The sequence below is a fragment of the Rhinatrema bivittatum genome, unplaced genomic scaffold, assembly GCF_901001135.1.
Source record: "Rhinatrema bivittatum unplaced genomic scaffold, aRhiBiv1.1, whole genome shotgun sequence".
NCBI classification, from domain to species: domain Eukaryota; kingdom Metazoa; phylum Chordata; class Amphibia; order Gymnophiona; family Rhinatrematidae; genus Rhinatrema; species Rhinatrema bivittatum.
Genome location: NW_021821315.1, coordinates 31,404 through 54,640, shown reverse-complemented (window position 1 = coordinate 54,640; position 23,237 = coordinate 31,404). Strand labels below are relative to the sequence as shown.

General features: G+C 44.2%; 1 protein-coding gene across 1 annotated transcript in view; it reads right to left on the bottom strand.

Annotated features, from left to right (window-relative positions):
• LOC115082588 (alkaline phosphatase, tissue-nonspecific isozyme-like) overlaps nucleotides 1-23,237 on the bottom strand; it is a 75,907-nt gene that overhangs the window by 27,690 nt on the left and 24,980 nt on the right. The window contains 3 exon segments of the mRNA XM_029586803.1: nucleotides 3,434-3,608; nucleotides 8,472-8,587; nucleotides 18,438-18,557. Coding sequence (XP_029442663.1) covers nucleotides 3,434-3,608; nucleotides 8,472-8,587; nucleotides 18,438-18,557 — 411 coding nt within the window.

The following is a 23,237-nucleotide window of genomic DNA, read 5'->3' as shown; positions in this document are numbered from 1 at the left end:
TAAACTTAGCTAGGCGACGCCGATATTTAGAGCTCTCCGGATAATTTGATCATGGTCCGGAGCAGGTCTACCTGGATAACTTTAAACATAAATGGCTGGAGAACCAGATCTGCTTGGCTGCAAGTTTGTTTGTTTGTTTGTTTTTTTTGTTTTCACTTAACCAGTTATAAAGTTGAGTACAGCCAGTTTAGGTTTAAAGTTATTCAGATAACGCTAGTCATGTATATATTCACTGGCATGGCTAAAGTTATCCCGCTTGTCAGCCTACTGAACTCGGACCTCGTAATAAACAGTATTTATGTGAGCCCACAATATAAAGGAGAACCAAGAAAGGAAAACTTGGAAACCAAGCATCTAAGAGAAAATACAACAGGCCATCAACAATTTGAGGGGAAAGCAAATCCACGATTTCTAAATGAACTGTCTCAATCTACCCCCTTATAAAAACAAAACTGCCCCACCCAAACGTACCCCACCCCACACACCTGCCCCTTCTACACACCTCTGTTGGAAAGCGTTCCTGAAGCCGTGCCTTTGCACGCTTCCCCTATTTGTTGTAAATATTCCAATGCATTTTGATAACTGTATCAAAGTACTAAACTCTAACTAGGTAGCAAATCACCCGAACGGTACAATGGTTCTTTACTGAAATAAAAACTCTCTCTTTTTGCAGCTTCAAATAATGTCTCCTTGTTTTTCTGGTCTGGGTCAGACTGCCCTAGTATGCACAGAAACTATTGGGGAAAACTTCTATAACCCTTGGCAGCCGTGCATTTAATCAAAAGTAGTCCGGCGTATGCTGATACGTACAATACATGGAAAAAGGAAACAGTGCTGCTTCTGTTAATCTTTAAAATGCTTTCTGACACCGAAGGTCATGTTTTCACTCCCACCCCAGCACACAAACCAGAAACCCATGTGAGAACACATTTAGATCAGCATCGCACACTGGAAGCGGCAGATTCCTCCTGACCTGGCATTTTCTTTTCTGAAAAAAACACTTGGGTCAGGGGAAGGGGTCAGGAAGATTACAGTTTTCTACAAAACCTGGACTATGTATCTGAGCAGATGCTTGGACAGTTCAAGAGCAGGACCAAGCTGACTCTTAACTAAACACTGCTCCCAGTGTCTGAAGATCCACCGACCAAGGAGGTGTTGTGATGGAAGCTTTCACCAACTTCTCTCTTCTTAACCTAGGCAAGGATTTCTAAGAGAGGCCCTTCCCCTTCAGAAGAAGGTCAGTGGGGCCGGCTGCACCATGAAGGCTATGGGAAGCAGTTACTTATCAGGGGGGCAGTCTCCCCCCAGCCCGGAATCCCCTCACAGCAACTCCCTCCCTCCTGTGATTCTCCCCCCCCCCCCCCCCCCCCCCCAGCACCTTGTGTGATCCTCTCTCTCCCCATTCAATCCTCACACAGTCCTCTCTCTTCTGCTCCTCTGGCAATCCTCTCCCCTCTGGCCAGCAGGAGAAGAGAAGCACCTTCATGCCAAGCCCATCTGCTCTGCCAGCCAGCTTCAGTCTGAAGTTTTAATGCCATGGGGCTGGCAGGTCCCAAAAGATTACGAGGACTTGTGCTTTCAAACTGCGAACCGAAGTTGGCCAGCGAAGAAGGCCGATAGAGCATAAAGTGCTGCTTCCCTGCTGCTCGTTAGAGGGGACTGGAACATGCAGGATCCGGCGAGAGAGAGAGGATGGGGGGAGAGGGAGAAGAGTAAAAGGATCACACAGGGAAGGAGTATGGGCTCAAAACTTAGAGGAGCAATGTCTCTCAATGCCCACCCATGATGCCCGTGTTGAAGAGCAGAAATGTGCCATGCCGAGGCTGGAAGACTGAATGCAGCCACTTTCACAGAACAAAGCGAGATGCAACCAGGCAAATCCATGTGGGGAATAGAAAATAAGGTGCAGAAGTAAAGTTCTTCATGGAAGAGAGGAGATAATAGACAGATCTAACGAGAGCGAGAAAAAAATCCCAGAACATATAGAGTTAAATAGGAGCTGAGAGATCCAAGAGCTAATAATGAGTGGGATTCCCTGAACTCTAAATATTACAACTCCATGGCAAGGATGGAAACCACAACCCTGCTGCACCCACTGCAACTTTCCAAGGAGCTGAGGCAGAGAGAGCATGCCGTGATGGCAGTGTCATCCCAGGCAAAAATCACTTCGATAGTGGTTAGGTGGGAGTGCTGCCCAGCTTCATGTTTATTAGTACTTGATTAATCACAATTAATTACAAATGTAAAACAAAGTAATAAACAATTATAAAAAATTAGTAAAAAAAACCCAAAAACTACAAATCAAAATCTAAAAAAAAATACAATAAAAAATAACTAAACAGATAAAATTAAAATAAGAAAATATAAAATAAACAAATACACTACACATAAACACTCTGTTAGCTCATTCTAATTGAAAGGATCATGTTTAGGGCCAAAGAGGATAGTCCCTCCTCCCCACATCAGCCAAAGGACCGAAGTAACCATGAGAGAAAGATTTCAGACCCTTTAGGGCGTCAGCCCAATAGCTTTAGTACCCCAGCTTCTGCACATTCACAGATCCTTTGATGCATGTAACATTCCTTCTGCTCACGATGAGAACGCTTTGGGTCCTCTGGCAGAAAGTGAGGAGGGGTTGGACATGGAATATGGATTGCATCTACAGCACCGAGTAAGGATAAGAGCAAACTCAAGAACTACAGGGCAGCTTTTCTCCGCTCCTCCATGGTCTGAAAATAAAAGGTTACCCTGGGTGGGTGGTTATTCCAAAGAAAAAGAGAAGAAAAAGGAAGAGGACTGAGGCAGGAAATGGTATGGTCGTTACAATTTATTCTGGGCGTCTATACATGTAAGTGAATAAATAAAAGAAACCGTAACGACTTTTCCATTTCCCGCTTCAGTTTTAACACTTAACCCAATGGTGGACAGTTAAGGAGGAACAGGAAAGGGTAATATGAATGAAAGAGAGGAGAGAATAAGAGAATGGATAATGACCATAGATTCCCTCTAGATCTGACACCAGTCCCCCCAGAGTTCACCCTGCTGTAAGAGTGTGGATGGGAGGCGAACAGCCCTTAACCTAGATATATTAATTGCTTTGTTCTTACGTGAACTTTCACTCTTTCCCCACCTTGTCTGCTAACAGCATATTTCTAAGGAATTTCATTTACCCATGTCAGAGAACCCTCTTAGCTGGAGCCATTGGGATCCGGTCACCAGGTGGGGGAAGATGTGGGAAGCAGGGATAGGAAACCCTATGATTTTGGTCAACAGGAAGACCACGAAGTCCTTTAGCTCTGATCTCTGCGAACCCTTTAGCTCTGTTTCAAGTTGGGGAACCTTTTGGCTCTGGGAGGGTTGGAGAATCCTTTGGCCTTGGTCTTCGGGCGGTGGGGGGAGGGGGGAGGGGGGAAGGGAACTGTTTCTCACTCACCTGCCTCCTTTGCCCATTTGAGAATGGAATCGACTTCATTGCCTTTGGTGGTGTTGCATTGCGCACGCACTGCGGCTGCGCTCACGCCCACGGTGCCCTCGTTGGCTTTCACCCCACAGAGGTAGGCGGTGGCAGTGCCAGCACTGTCGGATACCTGGGCATTGGTGTTGTAGGTCTATGAACAATAAATTAAAAAAAAAAAAACCCCAACAAAAAAAGAAGGGTTAAAGTCAAAATTGTTAACAGGCACTACTAATGTAAAGTGCAAAGCTGATTCCAGCTTTGCTACTGCACTTCTTGCTAAAAGGTTTCTATACAAATCCTTTAACTACCGTGGAATTTTTGAGCTGAAGTCGATCTGGGATTGCTGTTAATTAGCAATATAGGGTGGGAAAGGGAGGGACGGCAGGCATGTGTATCATCTTTCTCTCTTCCAAAACCAAACTCCACCTCCTGATAATCTACTCTCTCTCTCTTTACTTCTGCTCTTCAGGGATGACCTCAGTACTCTCCCCCTCCCCCCCAACTCCAGCCTATGCCTTCCCCACCCCTTATAAATCGCTGACTTGTCCTCAGAGGTGTCTCCCTCCTCTCAGGCCAATGCAATATCGGCATGCGTTAGATGGACGCTCATGATTGAGCGCCTGCTCCCTTAACAGGTGCTGATCACCTCTCCTGGATGCCCGATTTAATATTTAAACCAGGTGCCATGGTAAAAAGGAGGCACTGGGGAAATTGTGTGCCCCTAGTGCCTCCTCAGCAGTGAGCGCCCAGGAGAGGTGGCTGTCAGCAGGTTACTCAATTTTAGAGCGTCCCTTTTCCGAACCGGATGGCCAACACCCTTTTTTTTGGGGGGGGTGGGATGGGGATATTTCTAATTTTTTTTAATTCCTCTGACTTAATATCCCACAATATTAAGTTGGAGGGAAAGTACAAGAAAAGCAGAAATTACTGCTTTTTCTGTAACTTTTTGGGCTCCTCCAAAATTAACACCTGCTCGGGCAGGCGTTAAATGTTGGTGAGTAAAAACTGTGCAGAATCATTAAATGTGCAGAATCATTAAAAAGATCTTTCACCATCCAGAATATTTTTTAAGGGAATTCTGATGTGCTGCAATCTGGAAAGAGAAATATTCTCTCTTTTGAAGTCTTAATAGCAGCATTAGATGCTTCACAATGAGTTTTACAGTATTCCTATTGGAGGGTAGGACAGATTTCCTCCAGGCCCCTCTCTAACCTACAACCCTATGTTTTAAGGGTCTGCAGATCTTCTGTATACCAAGGGGCATTTTTCTGTGCTGAAAGTACTTGTTTTTTTAAATTTGGGGCAGTGTGTAGGACTTTTCCTGATTTATCCAGAACAACCCAAGATAATAGGAGGAAGTTTCTAGAATTTTGAAAACCAGGACCTTGATTTAGTTGCCTAGTTTCTTTTTAAATGTCCAAGTAAATGCATGCTAATGATTAATGGGTACTACATCTATTTTCTATAAACCTGATCATTTAAAAAGCTTCCTGTATGATAAGAAAGTTAGTTAAGTCAATGGTATGATGATAGTAATTGGATCCATTGAAAGCATATTTTGGCTTATAAAGCAGTTTTCTTATATTAGTTCTGTTTTTTTCTCTCTATCTCTGTCTAGACCCTCCCACCCATTTAATTGCAGACTTGAGATCAGCCTGGTTAGATTTCTTATTTCTATTTGTTTTATTCTGTTTTAATTTTCTCCTTTTGATGGTTATGGTCCTGGGCGTGATATTTCCTCAATACAGTTGTGTAAGTGCATTGTTAAATTTGTGCTGGGGTACCAGGTTCGTGTGGCCTGGTTTGGCCTCTGTTGGAAACAGGATGCTGGGCTTGATGGACCCTTGGTCTGACCCAGCATGGCAATTTCTTATGTTCTTAGAAAAAAAAATCCAAATGACAGTATGAAACTCAGCAGAGGTGTCAGACCCATGTTATCTGAAGAGGCAGCTAACAGAATACATCCCCTTCCCCTTCATACAGTCCGCTGGGGAAGGTTCAGCAGTAAACTCTCCATCTGAGCCAGGCTTAGCTAGGACAAGAAATGGAGCATTTTCACATATGTGCAAATTTAGAATAGAAATTCCATTGAGCAGCACGAAGAACAATACTCAAAAAGCTTTTTATCCATGCAAAGGGCTATTTGAAAACCACCCACTGTGCATGTGGGTAAGAGTGCGTGGTGGTGGGCGGGAGGGGTTAGGAGGAGATTGCAACAATGCTACTATTTTTTGCATTTTCAAAATGATGTACGTTGTTTTTGAGGTGGGGGGAATATCGGCCAGAAAAAGGGGTGCATATCTCCGCTGGTCATTTTTTTCGCTATTGGGCAGTTTTCAAAGGAAGAGTGTCCCCATCGAGGACTGGCGCAAAATCCCCCCAGAGAAAATGTACCCAGCAAACTTTGTGAGTCCCCGTGCATCTTTGAAAAGTGACTGCTGTATAACCATTCCAAAGCCACCAAAACTTGGCTCTTGCAACAGGCATTTGGCAGATTCCTGGGCTCTTGCATTTTACTGCTCTGATGTCATTAAATGTAATAATCAGATTCTGATTTGTATTTTTGTGACTTGTTTGTATATTATACCATTATGGTCAGCAGCGGATTCACGATGTTGGACCAGCCTGGGTATTCACCACCCAGGCCGGCCCAGGACACATCACGTGGTCTGCCGAGTACAGCTCTGTCACGGCCACGCACGGCAGACCACATGACTGGAGCGATCGGCCCACCTGGGGATGCCCGATCCCCCAATAGGCCAATCCACCCCTGATTATGGTATTCTTTTAGCTCATTTAGTATTTCATTGAATGTTATTTCTATGATTTTATATTTATTGTTTCTTAATTTTTATTTTAATTGCTATTTATTAAATATCTATATTTATCTTTCTATTTTATATTGTTTTATGGTTGCATTTTAACCTTGGCTCTTAGTGGAAAAGATATTTGCTAAATAGAAGTCATATTGTATTGAACATTGTTGTTCAACTTCACATAGAAATTCCCATCCTGCCAGCACTTTCTTAAGGTTCTCCCCCATTTTTAGCAATGTTTGTACTCCAGAAGTTCGGGATTTTAACCTTTGGCTGACCCTTCTCAATTTGGGCTCTTATATATATATATATTTTTTAAATACTTTACTTATTTCAAGTGATACATGCAAGAAATCCAGCTTTGAAAAAGAAGAGTAGAAGACAATATCATAAGAACAGAGAATATATAGGCTTCATTTTGTCATTCCTCTCTCTGACATAGGCCCTGCACCCTAATGTAAAAGGCGGGGCCCTGAGAGTCTGAAGGTCCAACTCAGGTCCCCAGCTAAGACCCTCCCTGTATGGGTTCTCCATTGACTTTTCTTTTAAAGGCTAATTTATGGAGAAGGATATTTTATAAGGTCTAGCTGCTGGAATCATTCACCAGAACAGCAGGATGACCTTTTACTCATCACCAGACCTTCCTCTGGAAATAACTTTGTCACAAGGATATGATGCCTCCCTCTGCAAGCAGAGCTCTGCTCCCTTCTTACACCCCCCCCCCCCAAACAAATCTGTAGTCCCCTTCATGGGGGTATGTTAGGGTCCCCTCCTGCAGAGCAGAAGATGGTGTCAGATCCCTCCTGTGGGGTGGCACTGAAGTACTCCCACTGCAGGGCTGGGCTCAGGGTTCCTCTTTAAGACAAGGCCAAGGTCCACCCCTGCAGGGCAGCAGGATTTCCCCCCTCTGGGGCAGAGAACAGCTCCTCATGTAGGGCAGGGCTCAACTCTCCTTGCACAGCAGAGAACAGGTCATCGTGTGTCCTCCCCCCCCGTAGGTCAGTGCTGGAGATCCCTCTGTAGAGTAGGCCCTGCAAGGTAGGGCTGAAGACCTCCCGTAGGACCAGGACTCAGGTCCTCCTTCACCTGCAATCTTTCCATCAGCACCGATATTGTGTCTTTGTTACAAAGTGAAGTGTTTCGAAGTATTATGATAATGGATGAATTTGAAATTTACAATGAAGTGCAGAGATGATTAACATGTTACAACAAATAAATAAATAAATCGAAAGCAGCAGTGTAACACCGGAGCAGTACCTGAGAAGACGTGGCCAATGGTAATGTCCTGCAATAACAGGGTCAGCTCTGGGAATTTCCTCCTCACCATGGGTGTCTGGACTCCTCCTCCTTTCAGAGAAAGGTAAAGGACCAGAGGTGCAGGAGACAGAACAGGAGAGGCGCCTTCCAGGAGAGAAGTAAAAGTTGATGGGGGAGGGAGGGGTTTGTTCCTTCTGCTGCTGCTTACCAGCAGTTTTGGTGTTACACAAAGATTCCCCTGATCACGCGGTGTATAAATACACAGATGTGGCGTGGGTTTGACCAGCTTTTTCTATTATATACTAGGAGGCTTGAGCGTCAGACAGAGGAGTTTAATGTGAGTTTCTACCCAGGCACGTCCGTCCAGTGCTGCTTAACCTGGAACTTCAGCTGGCTCCCTCTCTCTCTCTCGCCACATTAAAAATCCGTTGCCCCGAGCATGCACGCAAAATCACGGGTGTAGCACGCGTGCTGTCGGCTTAACGGCACACCTGATGCGGAGGGACCCGTTCAGATCCATAGTAAAAACGGTTTATCTAGTTAAGTTTGGAACTTGCCAGGCAAGCTGCAGGCTCTGAGATTCCCCGCCGGTCTAAACGCCCCCAGATTCTCCTGTGCACTGCCACCAATCCTTAAGCAGACTTTCACAAATTCCTCAGTTAGAACCACTCTCACTTTCAATCGCTTGGTCTTAAGTTTTCACATGATTGGCACAGAGCGATGAATTTTCCTCTATTAAACACTCATCCTGGGGACATTAATTATCCGGGTGCTGTGCCTCTGTGGTCTTAGGAGAGGGGACGCTAGGTGTCCGGGTGTCCGCGGTGCCATGGCCGCGTGGCATTCGTAAAGGAGGCACTGGGTTTTGGAAGTAGGTACATTTGTGAGAAAGGACCCAGAGATTGCGCAGTGACAGGAAGGGTGAAATGTTCCAGCCTCACCTTGGAAAGGGCGACATGGGGAAACTTGTCCATTTCCAGCTGGGTTTCCTCACCAGGTTTGCCATCCAGCTGCCCCTTCAGGATGCGAGAAGCTGTCACTGTCGCTATGCCCATCCCTGTAACTCACAGACAGACAAAGCATGGGCCATGAGCCTGCAGGAAAACATTGCAGCCAAGACTGGCCTGTCAGGGCTTAGAGCGTTACAGCCATTAAGAGATCTGAAAAAATAGACTTTCAAAGTTAAAGATAGCTGTTTGCTTCAAAATGATCAGTAAGTTTTCTGTGTACGTTTTCCTATGCTCCCTGTAAACTGAACCACTAATGTAGCAGAAATTGAACCAGAAAATGTGATTGTAACTGCCTTGAGAGCAGCTTGGTAAAGACAGAATATCAAATACTTATTTAATAAATAAATAGTTTGTCCACACGTGACACATGGAAGCCTTGTGTAACCCTGGGGGAGTCACTTTATCTCCCTGTGCCTTGGTCACGGACTCTGTGTGACCCTGGGGGAGTCACTTTATCCCCCCTGTGCCTCATTCACGGACTCTGTATGACCCTGGGGGAGTCACTTTATCCCCCTGTGCCTCAGTCACTGACTCTCTGTGTGACCGTAGGGGAGTCACTTTATCCCCCTGTGCCTCAGTCACTGACTCTCTGTGTGACCCTGGGGGAGTCACTTTATCCCCCTGTGCCTCAGTCACTCTTGTGTGACCCTGGGGGAGTCACTTTATCCCCCTGTGCCTCAGTCCTGGACTCCTACTGTGTGACCCTGGGGGAGTCACTTTATCCCCCTGTGCCTCAGTCCTGACTCTCAATCTGACCCTGGGGGAGTCCACTTTATCCCCTGTGCCTCAGTCACTGACTCTCTGTGTGACCCTGGGGGAGTCAACTTTATCCCCCTGTGCCTCAGTCACTGACTCTCTGTGTCACCCTGGGCAAGTCACTGCCAAAATTAGTAGCTACATCCTATACACACAAGAGTGTAGTTTGAGGAATAATAATTGTAAAGCATTTTGGGATTCTGTGGGAGTGAAGGAGAGTATATCAGTTCCAATTATTAATACTTTTCTGCAATGAGCTTACTCTTTTTTGGGAGATAAGGGCACATTGATTCAACAAGTAAATTATTCCACAGCTTGCATAGAAATATGGACACACAGCGCGCTACAGTATTGTTTTGCAATCTTTTTAAAGCATTCACCTTTTTCCCTTTACTTCTAGTGCTCCCTCTCCACAGGCAAAATTTGTTTTGCTTTTGTATAAATTGCGGAACAATATACTGCAGTTAAAGTTACATCAAATGAAACATCGTGTACCTTCACCTCACCATGATCCATCCTGGGCTTCGCCCCTCAGTTTGAGAACCACTGCATTACAGCTTCATCATTTGGCAGGGTCAGCTCTCACTGAGGGTTATCAGATGGCCCCAGGTACAGACTGAAAGGGCTTCTATCCTGTAGCTTCTATTGCAGACGTTTGCAAGCTGGAGGTGAGATCTCCAGAAGAATTCAATCAAGGGGTGGAGGGAAGCGAGGCAACCTATACTGCCTTGGTGCCTGCCCTCTGTCTTCCTCCCCCATCTGACTGTCCACTAAAGCGGAGAGGAGTCAGGAACGAACAGAAGCGTCTGCCTCCTCTTTGCCTAAGGAAGCTGAGGATAAGTGTGGCTGTCTGCCTTCTCCTCCCCATCCACCTGACTGAAAGAGGAACCAGGGATGAGCGAAATGGTCTGACACTTCCCCACCCTCCCACTGAAGGAGCAAGGAGCCACCAGCCCCGTCACCACTAAAAGAGAGAGGGAGCCATTGGCCCCACTGCCATGAAAGCAAAGAGGAGCCAGAGAGAAAAAAAAAAAAGCCATCTCCAGCCCCATCGCCAACAGGCAAGAGAGAAGCCAGGGAAGTAAGCCACCGGCTCCACCACTGTTGAAAGAGAAACCCAAGACATTTTCTACATTCATTTATTTGATCTATATTCCGCCTTTCAGACTAATATTTGGCCAGTCGCAGAGCAGCCCCGCGACCAGCCACACTTACCCCCAACTGCCGCAGACGCCACCCGCCGCCATCATGCTGTCCTCGCTGGCTTCTCTAGGTGCGTACCAACAGTTTAAAGCCACATGACAGGAAAAAGATCCAAGCACCGGGAGATGTCAGCGCCAGCTGGGGATTTAAATCCCAGCCGTACATCCAGATGTCATCCCAGCAAAAAGTCCTCCTGCGTGTTACTACAGCAAGGGTTATTTTTCCCTATATGCATCACCTTGCACTTGTACACATTCAATTTCATCTCCTATTTGGATGCCCAATCTTCCAGTCTTGCAAGGTCCTCCTGCAATTTATCACAATCCACTTGAGATTTAACTATTCTGCATAATTTGTGTCATCCGCAAATTTGATCACCTCACTCGTTGTACTCTTTTCCAGATCATTTATAAATATATCAAAAAGCACCGGTCCAAGTATAGATCTCTGTTTACATTTTTCCACTGTTTACATTTTTCCACTGTGAAAGCAGACCATTTAATCTTACTCTGTTTCCTGTCTTTTAACCAGTTTGTAATCCATAAAAGGACATTGCTTCCTATCCCGTGACTTTTTAGTTTTCTTAGAAGCCTCTGATGTTGGACTTGTCGAACACCTTCTGAAAATTCAATTGCACCACATCTACTGGTTCACACCTTTGTCCACACGTTTATATCACCCCATCAAAAAAAAAAATATAGGAGATTTGTGAGGCAAGACTTCCCTTGGGTAAATCCATGCTGGCTGTGTCCCATTAAACCATGTCTATCTAAATGTTTTGTGATTTTATTCTTTGTTTCTACGATTTTCCCCAGCACTGAAGACAGGCTCACTGATCTGTACTTTCATGGATCACCCCTGGAGCTCTTTTTAAAATATCGGGGTTACATTGGCCACCTTCCAGTCTTCAGGTACAACAGATGATTTTAATGATAGGTTACAAATTGATTATAATAGGTCTGAAATTTCATTTTTAGTTCTTTCAGAAACCTGGGGTATATACCATCTGATCCAGGTGATTTACCACTCTTCAATTTGTCAATCTGGCCAACTACATCTTCCAGCTTCACCATGATTTGGTTCAGTTCATCTGAATCTAAAACCATCTCCGGAACGGGTATCTTCCTAACATCCTCTTCAATAAACACCGAAGCAAAGAATTTGTGTAGTCCTTCATTAGGTTGACTGAAATAATGGTGGGGAAGAGAGCAGCCTTAGAGCTTGCTTGAAGCTTTTTGGGGGAAGGGAGGATGCTTGATATGACAAAAAGTTGGGTATTGCTCTATTGTATGGCTTCAGATGCTACACGCAATCTAGAACCCAGTTTGGCCTGTCCCTGCAAAACAGGATGCCCTACCAACTCGGCCAGTGCTGCCCAGAGATTCATAGGCAATGATCTCAGACTCGCCTGCAATTAGTCAGGGTAAGAGGTTTGTCATCGTGTCCATTCTCTGGAAGGACTAGGCACCAGTTGGGATGGGGAGGAGCCTGTTCCTGAGCAGACACCTAGTGCTCTTCCGAGCTGAGGTTGAAAGGAAACGAACTAAGGTAGTGACATATCCAAAACCATGAAGCCCAGTGTCAGTCTCAGAGGTGCTCACATCACTGGGATCTGTACAGTGTTGTTAAAGCACTCTTGCAATGAGCCTCAAGCTGCGCTCATTAAAATGCACAGCAAGTCTGCACAGAAGAAACAAGAACCCGCTGATGTCTTTCAAGAAATGCCTATTCTGAGAGGCAGGCAAGTAATTAGGTCTTTGGATTGCGAGTCTGGTGAACTGCTGAGATGCAAGTTCAGTCCCCTCAGTCACCCTCGCTGTCCAAGTCTATCCAAGTACAATTAGATAGCGATAACAGTATTCCGCCACTTTGGAAGCTGTCAATGCAGTCCAGGCGCTCCATGTGTGCACACAGACCTTTCCCATGCATAAATAGGACATTTTTCAAAGGAAAACAGGCAACTGACTAAGATCCCAATGTAATAAAGTAGGATGAAACTGTGCTGAAACTCAACATGCAATTTTCTAAATTTTACCACCAGATGCCATAAAGCTAATGTTATGCTAATGCATCAGGAGTTAAAAAAACAGTGCATTGACTGGGAAACGTTCATTCAGCACAGGCTGATTTTAACTCTGAGGGCAGGGGAGTCTCTCAAACATGATTTAATCACACAAAAACACATTTATTCTTGTTTTGTGCACATAACATATGCTTTATGTACACAAAAATGCTTTCAGCACAGAAAACATATTTTGTGCACATAAAAGACATTTTATGCACAGATAATATGCACAGATAATATGATAATAAAATATTATATTATCTGTGCATTTTATGCACAGATAATATGATATTTTAATGATGTATGCATATTATCTTTAAAACCCTTGTTTCTGTAAAGCCTGTTGCTGTCAAATGTTTTACTGTTTTTTAAACTGTTACATGTAAAGCCTGTTGCTAATTTATTGTTTCACTGTAAACCGAGGTGATGTATGTCTATACGTACCGCGGTATAAAAGAATCTATCTATAAATAAATAAATAAATATGCTATGTGTGCGCAAAGCATGTTTTCCGTGCATAAATCCTGATTACAGGTCCTGGTGTCAGAACTTCAGCTTCTGCCCATAGACTGACACAAGTGCTGGAAACTTTACTCCACCTCTGACCAGGAGTAAAATTTTCAGCACTAAGGCAATCTGAGTTAATCCAGGGCCCCTCACCGCACTGGGGGTAATAGTGAATGCCTTCATCTGCATGGGATTTCCACGGTTTTACATGCACAGTTTTTGGGCACAGAACTCCTTGCTGCATCAGGACTAATGTTTGCACACAAAAAAATGTGTTGCACAACTGCTGGTTAAACTGTGCGCTCTGCTGAGCACAGCTTACTACTTCGGGCCCTAAGAAGTCACCTGACTACATCTTTTGGGGTGAAATTTGCACAGAGGCTAAAGATCCACACAGCCTTTCACAACACAAAGGCTTTTAGCCACCTTAAACGGAGGCATTCCCAGGGCGGTGGTTAGGTCAGGAGAGCAAACTATGCACGTAGAAGGGAATTTTCAGATCTTCATCAAGTTAAGCGGTTACCTTCAGATTTTGACTCGCCCTTGCTTAAAGCGTGGTCCATAATGGTGCAATAAATAAGTAAAGCTTATTTTCACTAGGACTGTACTGTTCATTGATTGCTCTGTAATAGTCCCTCACTTTGTACCTTGCTTTGAGCTTTAAGGAGGTGACCACTTAACTTGATGAAGACCTGCTCCTCAGCTGTCTGTGCTCTTCATCCTTTATGAGAGTAATTTTCAGAACTTTTCACCGCAGACAAAAAAAAGTGCTGTGTGGCTGCGTTAATGTTTGGAAATTCTCCTTCCACCCCCCCACCTATGGCAGCTTCAGCTGCCCAGGCTGTTTAAAGCTTTATATGCATCGGTGAAGGCACCTACGTGGCGGCTCTGATGAGGAGCTGCACCCTAATGGGGAAAGGGTTAGCTAGGGGAGACATGAGCATATCCTCAGCAACTAGAAAAACAGAAATTCAAGATTCAGAAGGTTTTTATTCAAAGTGACAACTGAACTGTATAATCTGACCTGGTCATTTCCTCCTCTTGCTTTGGGCTTCCAGCTCAGTGGAAACTGGAGCCAGGATGTGGCCCCATTGCACCGTCAATTGCAACTACCTGGGTTATTTTCCTTCACCTAAGCCCAGCCGTTACAATTATGGTATTTGGCAAGGGGCCACAGACTTCTGCTCCCTAAAGAACTCAGTGCAGGGGCAACCAGAGTCCCGCTGTTTCAGGAGCCATGAACGTTGTCTCTGCAGCATTCCCCAGCCCCGGCTCATCCGGCCAACAGAAGACCTGGGCCGGAAATTGAACCCAGGTGCTCTGCATGCCACTGTGCTGGATCTCAACTGATTTACTTTTTTTAAATGTCCCAGTACCATGCATCTTTGTTCACAGATAGCTCTGTTTGTATCACATAGTGCTGGGCACAGCATCAGCACAAAATGAAGATAAAAATCAGGTAATGAGGAAGATTCTGATTACAACCCCTGTTTCTCCTCCCCTAAAGAGCACTTTCCCTACAAAGAAACAGCAAGAGGGCAGGTCGCTCTGTGCCAGATCTTGTGTGTTAAAACTGATGGCTGTCAATCCCTTCTTTCAGGTGTCTGCTGCACTCCCTGCTAACCTGGTCTGAATTTCAGCCCCAATCGAAACAGACATGAGATATATTTCCACACCTTGGGTCTAAGAACCAGGTTAGGTGTGTGGCGGTGCGGGCTGAGAAGCTCTGTGTTAATCCAGGTCAATTTTCAAAGCCACAGCTGCTGCCTCCATTCAGACAGAAACAGTAGCAGGCACAGCAGCGCCGGCGCCCAGCGGAGCACCATGGGGTGATTTCCCTCAAATGCTGAAAGTGGCTAAGCAGCTGTGCTGTTTTCAGGCTGTGTGATGTCTTTAATTGAATCAACATAGGGATTGTCCAAAGATGTGCTTGTACACGTCCACTGGAGATCATATCTGAAGACAGGGCCCATGTGGTCTCCAAGACTCATGTACATCCTCAACTCGCAATAGTTCTGGGCTTGTTGCAATACGAGTACTAGAACTCTGCATAAACAGCTGTGCGGAACACTCATTTATTTAGAATCTGCCACATCTGGTAAAGGGCTCTTCATGGAGGATCAATAGGGTCCTGTAGCAAAATTCAATTTGCTTTTCTCATACAAGATAGCGCACAGCCAGCATGATGCTCCTTCATTAAAGGGGCTCCAAATCCTGCTTGATACAATATTCCCCCGCAGAAATTCTCAAATGACCTCTTGCTTACGTCCACAGTTGATAATACTGGAAGACTCTTTAATACAAGTGCACGCTCAGAGTTGCACCCTGTGATTGCTCTGTGTAAAGCTTCCAGATGGCTGTTGGAGGCAATCCAGCACAGTTTGGGACAATCGCTGCAGTTGCGGTGCTTTGTTGTAAAACATATATTAACCGGTCTTGTTCATTGCGGCTTTGATATTTCAAAAACTGGGATCTGTCACTATACTTGGCTCTCTTGTAAGCCTGCCAAATCACTTTGGCAGGATAACCCCGTTCTTTAAATCTCTTCGTTAGCAGGCTTGCCCTGAATTTCAAATTCTTCTTTAGAGGAGCATATCTTTTAATCCTAAAAAATTGCGACACTAGTAGCCCTTTCTTAAAGCCCCAGAATGATGGCTGTGATATCTAAGTAAGTTGTTTCTTGTCTGTTGTTTTCCTATTCACAGTGGTGGTAATTTTTGAATCTTGTACTTCCACTCTCACATCCAAAATACACACTACTGGAATCACTGCTTTGAAAGGTGAATTTCAAATTTTCAACCATTGTATTAATCCATAATGAAAATTCATCAAGAGCTACTTGAGAATCCCTCCAGACGATAAAAATGTCGTCAATGTATCAGTACCAGACAACAACTTTAGACCCACCATTCAGACTTATAAATTAATTTCTCCTCAAGTCTGCACGTAAAGATTTGTCACAGACGGGGCAAGAGATGAGCCCATTGGGATTCCGTGATCTTGATGATAATACTGATCTTTAAAGCAAAAATAGTTGTTGAATATCACCAATTCAGTAAGAATGTTCAAAAACTCAGTCTTAATCCTCCCCGGACCTAGATGAAAAGGCATTGGCATGTCTTAAATTTTCACAATGCATTTAAAGATCTACCCCACAGGCCGATACAGTTAGCCTGCTATTGGACGCGCGTTTTCCCTTACCCCTTATTCAGTAAGGGAAGGAAAACGCGCGTCCAACCCACGGCACCTAATAGCGCCCTCAACATGCAAATGCAGGTTGATGGCCCTATTAGGTATGCACGCGGGATACAGAAAGTAAAATGTGCAGCCAAGCCGCACATTTTACTTTCAGAAATTAGCGCCGACCCAAAGTTCAGCGCTAATTTATTCCGGCCCCGGGAAAGTGCACAGAAAAGCAGTAAAAACTGCTTTTCTGTGCACCCTCCGACTTAATATCATAGCGATATTAAGTCGGAGGTCCCGAATAGTAAAAAAAGTAAAAAATAAAAATAAAAATTTGAATTCGGCCCGTGGCTGTCGGGCCGAAAACCAGACGCTCAATTTTGCCAGCGTCCGGTTTCAGAGCCCATGGCTGTCAGCGGGCTCGAGAACCGATGCCGGCAAAATTGAGCGTCGGCTGTCAAACCCGCTGACAGCCGCCACTCCTGTCAAAAAGGAGGCGCTAGGGATGCGCTAGTGTCCCTAGCGCCTCCTTTTACCCGGATCTACCGCCGGACCTAATATAAATACTGAATCGCGCGCACCGGCAAGTGGCCGGTGTGTGCGCCGGGAGAGTGGGCATTCGCCCGCTCTCCCGCAGACTTTACTGTATCGGCCCACCAGTTTGCAACTAGCAGGAGTTCTAATATCCATGACAAAGTGGTTCGAGCTGGTTGTGGGAGTACTGTTAGCCGAGCACAAATAGCAGGTGGGCATCGCAAATGTGGGTCTTGCTCAGTGTGTGAGAACATTATTGAGGGCACTAACTGGGTGGATGCTAATACAGGATATGAAGTGAAGCGCCAGTCTTGGACAGACTGTAATACGACCAATGTAATATATATCATCACATGCGGGTGCCCTAAGGTATATGTGGGCCGGACGAGCAGGGCGATCAAAGTTCGTTTAATGGAGCATAGATCGAGAATTAACAATGAAGTTGTAACAGCACCGTTGGTGGGACATTGCATGGAATACGGGCATGCTTTTGACGAATTACAGTGGACTGTTATTGAGCATGTAGTGAGTAAGATGGCGTTTTGTAACATCGGTCCTTTGTTGAATTACAGGGAGCAATACTGGATATTTAAATTGCGATCTGAAATACCGGCAGGATTAAATGAACAGATGGATTGGCTCTCATTACTTTAAAAAGACTTTAAGAGCAGTTTAAAGGGCTGGCTGTCTGACATTGGTGCGCGAGAGGGGTCACATGATTAGTCCCTTTAAATGAAGACGCGGTGAATGAGAACTTGTATCCGCCATTTTTTTGAATAGAGGCAGCGCGCTGCGAGCTTTTTTCGAATTGAAGCAGAAAGTGGATTGAACAACAGTGATACAGCACTGAGATGAGCAGAGGTTAAGCGAGTCCCCTGAAGAAGATGACATTCGAAACTGGGCCTTGTTGGGTATAAGACGCTTCGGTTGCATCAATTTCTCAGGATCACAGTTGCAAGTTAAGTATGGCTTACTAAGTAGCATTACAGGAAACAAATATGAGTGATTTTTAGTGTGGTGGTGGACGTTTTACATTCAGGTGTATCATGGACTTTTCACAACATTTAAAAAAAAATATTCAAAAGAAACACAAAAAACGTTTTTTGATGTGAGAAAATAATAAAGGCATTTAGGGTGGATGGTGGTGTTCATGATTAAAAATCATTAAGGGTAACCTGGATGGTACCTTGAAACAATTTTATGAAACATCACTTTTCTCCCTCCAAAGATTTTTTGGTTTTTCAAAATCGTTTTGGGCTTTTTATAAAAAACGTTTTTTGCAAAACATTTTGGTTGTGAAAAGCGATGTATGAACAAGAAGTGGTTAAACAGAGATTAACATTTGATTCATCAGAGCAATAATAAAAACTATTGAAACAAAAAAATAAAATAAATTAAAAAATGGTAATGCGGGATATGTAGTGACATAGGCCCCCAGTTTGGCAAGGTCCTCTTGCAATTCCTCACAATTAGCAGCATGGAATCTCAACCCTTTTGGTATCCTGCCAAGTACTTGTGACCTGGATTGCCCACTGTTGGAAACAGGTTACTAGGCTTGATGGACCTTTGGTCTGATCCACTATGGCAAATCTTATGTTCTTATATTCTTACAACTCGAGTGACAGAGTAACAGAGGTCAATGCACTCACCATCTCCCAGGAAAATAATAATATTTTTGGCGATATTAGTGTTCAGTTTCTGGAGCTTCAGGGCATGTTGCAGCGTATCTTGGGCTTGGTTCTTCCAATACTTCGGATCCTTTTCTTTCTCTGAAAACAGCACCACAAGTAATGTTAACAGTCTTTGAGCCATAGGATTTTTCTTAGAGATAGAATGGGAACTGCTGCAGATACCCAATTCCCCCTGCCCCCAAAAAATGGAACATCCGGAGGAGAGGGGAAACCCCAGCATTTCCTGCACAGCCACACCTGCTCAAGCAATGACTTGCTATTATATAAAGCAGTGTGGTCCTCATGCAGACAGTACACACAGCCCCCAAACATCACCTATAAATCAAGCGAGTAATGCCGCCAAAGCCGCTGTCTTCCATTGAGTCCACGCAGCAACTATCTCCCTACAACATTATCCATGGCATCCTCCCATGAGCTGGGTCTCTGTAGAGTCATAACAGATACCTGCCAACCGGGCAACGTGGCATTGTTGGGAGAAAAAAGCTGGTCTTGAATTGGGACATTAGATCTTGGAATACTTGTAGTATCGGAGCTCTTTTTGGTGATACACTTAAACTATTGTGCACAGATGTTATATGTTGTTTACTATTAATCTGAAGTCTCATCTCAAGTGTGCGTTTGTTCAAGGAAGAAGGATTAGTATGTTCATTGTCCTGGACTTACAGACCGGATTTAAGCTTTGTCCCATCCGTGAATGTTTGTAGCCTTGATCTAAACATTACCTCTTCTGTTACACCTACATCTGTGTAAGGCTGGAAATGCTTTTTAATGCCCTACCTGCTAATAAACCAGCCTAGAGCGACATATTATTGCTGCAGGATCTTCTAAGCTAACAGATGTCCAGTGAGATGCAGTGAAGACAAAGGAAAAAGAGCCAGCGCCATTTCAATCGGCCCAATTCTACCACAGAGAAATAACCTTGTTTGTTAACAATCCTAGCACCATCCAAAGATGTTCACAGCCAAGGATATACCAGCCCCACTCTCAGCGGGACCTCAGAGCTCCAAATCACAGTATTGCAACTTCATGTTGTCAAGACATTCATGTCTCGTCCTAGCCTTTTGCTCTCAGTTATAGGAAAGTGCATTTCAAGCTTGGTAGGCTATTTTCTCAGTGCAGTAACCAGATGTATAAAATACATACATTTTCACCACTAAACTGAGCGAGTGTGAACCAGAGGTCCCAGAGGAGCACACACAGACTTCACCGAAGATCTCATTTTCATGCAGGGTCAGGCTAATTCACTTGGACACCTGTTAAGGCCACAGGAGACCACTGAGGCACTTCCAGACCAGTCCAGTTGCCAGGTTATCCTCCTGCCTCTTAGATAAAGGAGCAAATGTGATCAGGTCATAGCTCATCTCACATAAGATGAAGAGCGATGGGAGGGAGTATAGAGGGCAGAGAGGCATCGAGAAGGACAGAGGGCTGGGAGATTGTGATACTGGGGAGTAAACAGAGCTGGGAGGAGGAAAGAGAAGAGGGAGCATAGAGAGGGCTAGGATGGAGCAAGAAATGGAGAAGCCAATAGCTTGGAGGGAACAAGAGAGATGGGAGTGCAGAGGGCTGGGAGGGAGTGAAGCAGATGCCTGGAAGCGATGAAAGACATGGATAAAAGGCCACAAGAAGGACAGATAGAAAGCTAGAAGAAGCAATAAGGCTGAGGTAAGGAACAAGCGGGAGGCAGATGGGTGAGAGGCAAAAAGTTAGTTAGAAGGAAAGGTGGCAGAAACATGAAGAAATGGTGATGGAAGGAAGTAAAGAAGAGGAGAGAGAATTGGCATGAAAGAGCAATGTCAGATGAACAGAGAGACAGAGAAAGGAGGAGAGTTAGAAGAGAAATGGAAGGCAGCAGAAGATGAAAGGAGAAGACAAATGAATAGAATGAGATATGAAAAAATACAAAAGTAAATACAATTATTTTCGATTCCTGTATTTCATTATGCAGCTTTGATCTCTTAAAAGAGCCCACAGCCTACCAAGACTAAAACTGTACTAGCTAACCACAGGATTGAAAAATGAGCTTTGGTACTAAAAGTGTAACAATTATGCAATTGGAGGTGTAAAAATCCACTACTTGCATATCAACTAGAGGGAGATGAACTGGAAACTATTAAACAAGTTGTAATCATCTCCAGTGACCTGAAGGGAGCCAGTTGGGGCATTTTGCAAAGAGAAAGATTTACCCTTGGGAAAATAACTCTTAAAAAATTCCCCATTCACCTAAGTGAGAGAAAAACTAGTGGGGGAGGTTTAAGAGGATGGGGGTAGTGTGAACTGGATGAACTTATAGCAGATTTTCATCTTGAAATCTCTATGCACTCTTTCACCCTCAAAAACTTTATATCTTCATGTCTTGTAATTTTTTCTAAAAATTGCAAGTAAATAGATTAAAAATTGTTAATATTGTACTTACAGGGGTCAATACAACCCCCTCCCCACCCAGAAAACAGATCATTTTAGCCGGATATGGTATCAGAGATATTCAGCAAGATGAATGTTATTTGGGTACATGTAGCTAGATAACTCTGAAACTTAACTGGCCAGCAGTCTCCAAATGCTCACTGATGTACTTTTGAACATGGTTTCTCAAAAAAAAGCAGGCTACCCTGATCCAACATGGAGCAATGCCCTTGAAGCAATAACTCAAGTCATCCTCTCCTGCAGATGTCAAGTAATTCTTGGGAATCCTTCACTTTGGGACCTTGACAGTTCCTCAGTCAGGGACTTAACAAAATGCCAGATACATACCAGGGCATGTTCACTCCAGCGCCTTTGAAGCTCTAAAAATCTACTCTTGACAAATACATTGCCATGACCTTGTGATTGTCGGCAGCCTTGTACATCATACAGTGGAACATCAAGTTATAGCTTTTGTAAGCGGACCATTTGTCCAATATTGAGCTCAGATACTTTCAATCTGATCGAGAAGCTCTGGCTGGCGTAGGGGACCATATACATTGAAGACAATTTTCGACTGGATCTAGGTATCTGACCAGAGGCCTAGGTGCTCAGATTCTTGTGTTTTAAATGTGTCCCAGAGAGAGCAGCTAAATATAGCCACGTTGTTTTACAACAAGGCTAATATTTAGATGCTGCTAAAGTAGGTATTCCTTGGGACATGAGAGAGTTGGGTGAGAAAAGCATGCCCACGGAATTAAATTCCATGGTTGTTTTACCCCTCCAGAATCCCAGACACAGAAATAGCAGGGGCAAAGTATGCAGATACCTTAGTACTCGCTGACCTTTAGCCAGCTGTGAGGGATCATGTAAGGAACTCCCTCAGTATACCTTAAAGGACCGGGTACAGCCATCCCTACCAGTCCTCCTTAACTCTCAAGCCCGCAAGGGATTCTGGGATAGGATGAGTCCTGCAAGAGGGGATAAGAGACCATGGCCAGTGAGATGGAGATAGCCCAGAGTGAGACAGAAGCCTGGAGACTATGAACTGTAAGTTAAGATTGTTTTTGTTAAAGTGCTCAGACTGGCTAACTGTTGTTTGTTATTGCTTAACAAGAAAGATAGTTATAAAGATTATTGGCAGAGTCCAGCCTGGAGTCTATTTTTTTTTTTAATTAATTGTGTTTATATACTGCTATTCTGTAGTCATTCACAACGGTTTACAAGATAAAATAAAGAGAATTAACAGATACATAAAATCATAAAATACATAATGTCAAAAATAAACAAACATTATAAAATTAAAATACTTTAGTTTAGAAAATAAAAACAAAAGGAAAATAAAGTAAATAAAACGAAAGTGAAGCCTCATTCAGTATTGCCTGAATCCATAGCATCCTGTGAGCCAAAGTGAAATACTGCCTTAACTTAAGCATTACTCTCATAAGCTAGTTTAAAAAGCCAAGTCTTCAAACATTTCCTAAAAACAGAAAAGTCTTTTTGCAGCCTTAGCTCAACGGGTAGAGTATTCCACAATTTAAGAATTAAGGTCCTAGCTCTTATTTTGGTGAAGTTGATTAATGGATGTTAGCTCTCTAGCTAGTCCTGACCCCTCGGCATCCAACCAGCTTACAAAGAGAAACAGCAGGGTGATTTGTCTTTGAAATCTGGCTAACAATACATGGCTAGAAAAGTATCTGTTTACTTTGCCACTAATGCAGCTTATTTTATTTTAAAAAAATATTTACAGCCTGAATTTTTTGAGGTTCAGGGTAGGGACACAATAAAAGCAATGGTAATAATCCCGAAATAAAAACATGAATCAACAAGACATGAGGTTCCCTGACACAAAGCATACCAACCAAAGGACTGACTCGCCTAAAACCATCTCTAAATTTGACATCATTTACTCTGAAGTTTAGCACTAGGCAGGACTGAAAAAAAACAAAACAACAAACCCCAGCATAGTTGAGAATTCAGGGTCTCACTTCCTTCATGCTGATCTCACGATGCACGAAATCAGCATGAAGGAAGTACTAGCTCCATGATTCTTAAATACCCCAGCGCTGGCACAGGAGAAGGAGCAGCAGCCGAGCGGGCTCCCTCCTGCTCCCGGTCGGATCATGCATGGGCCTCTTCTTGCCTTTGCTGCCGGTGGTACGGGGTCCACCGGTGGCACTCTAGGCCTGCTTTCTTCCTCTGCAGCTGGAGTTTTCAGATGTTGACCCGGAGACCTGGCAATCCATTCAGAATTCCAGAGCCTCCGGGCCAAACCTGGAGAGTTCCCAGATAATGCTGCAGGGCCTCTTCTTCTGCCGCTGGCTCCGGGCCTGTTCTTTGCCACCACCCCGGCTCCAG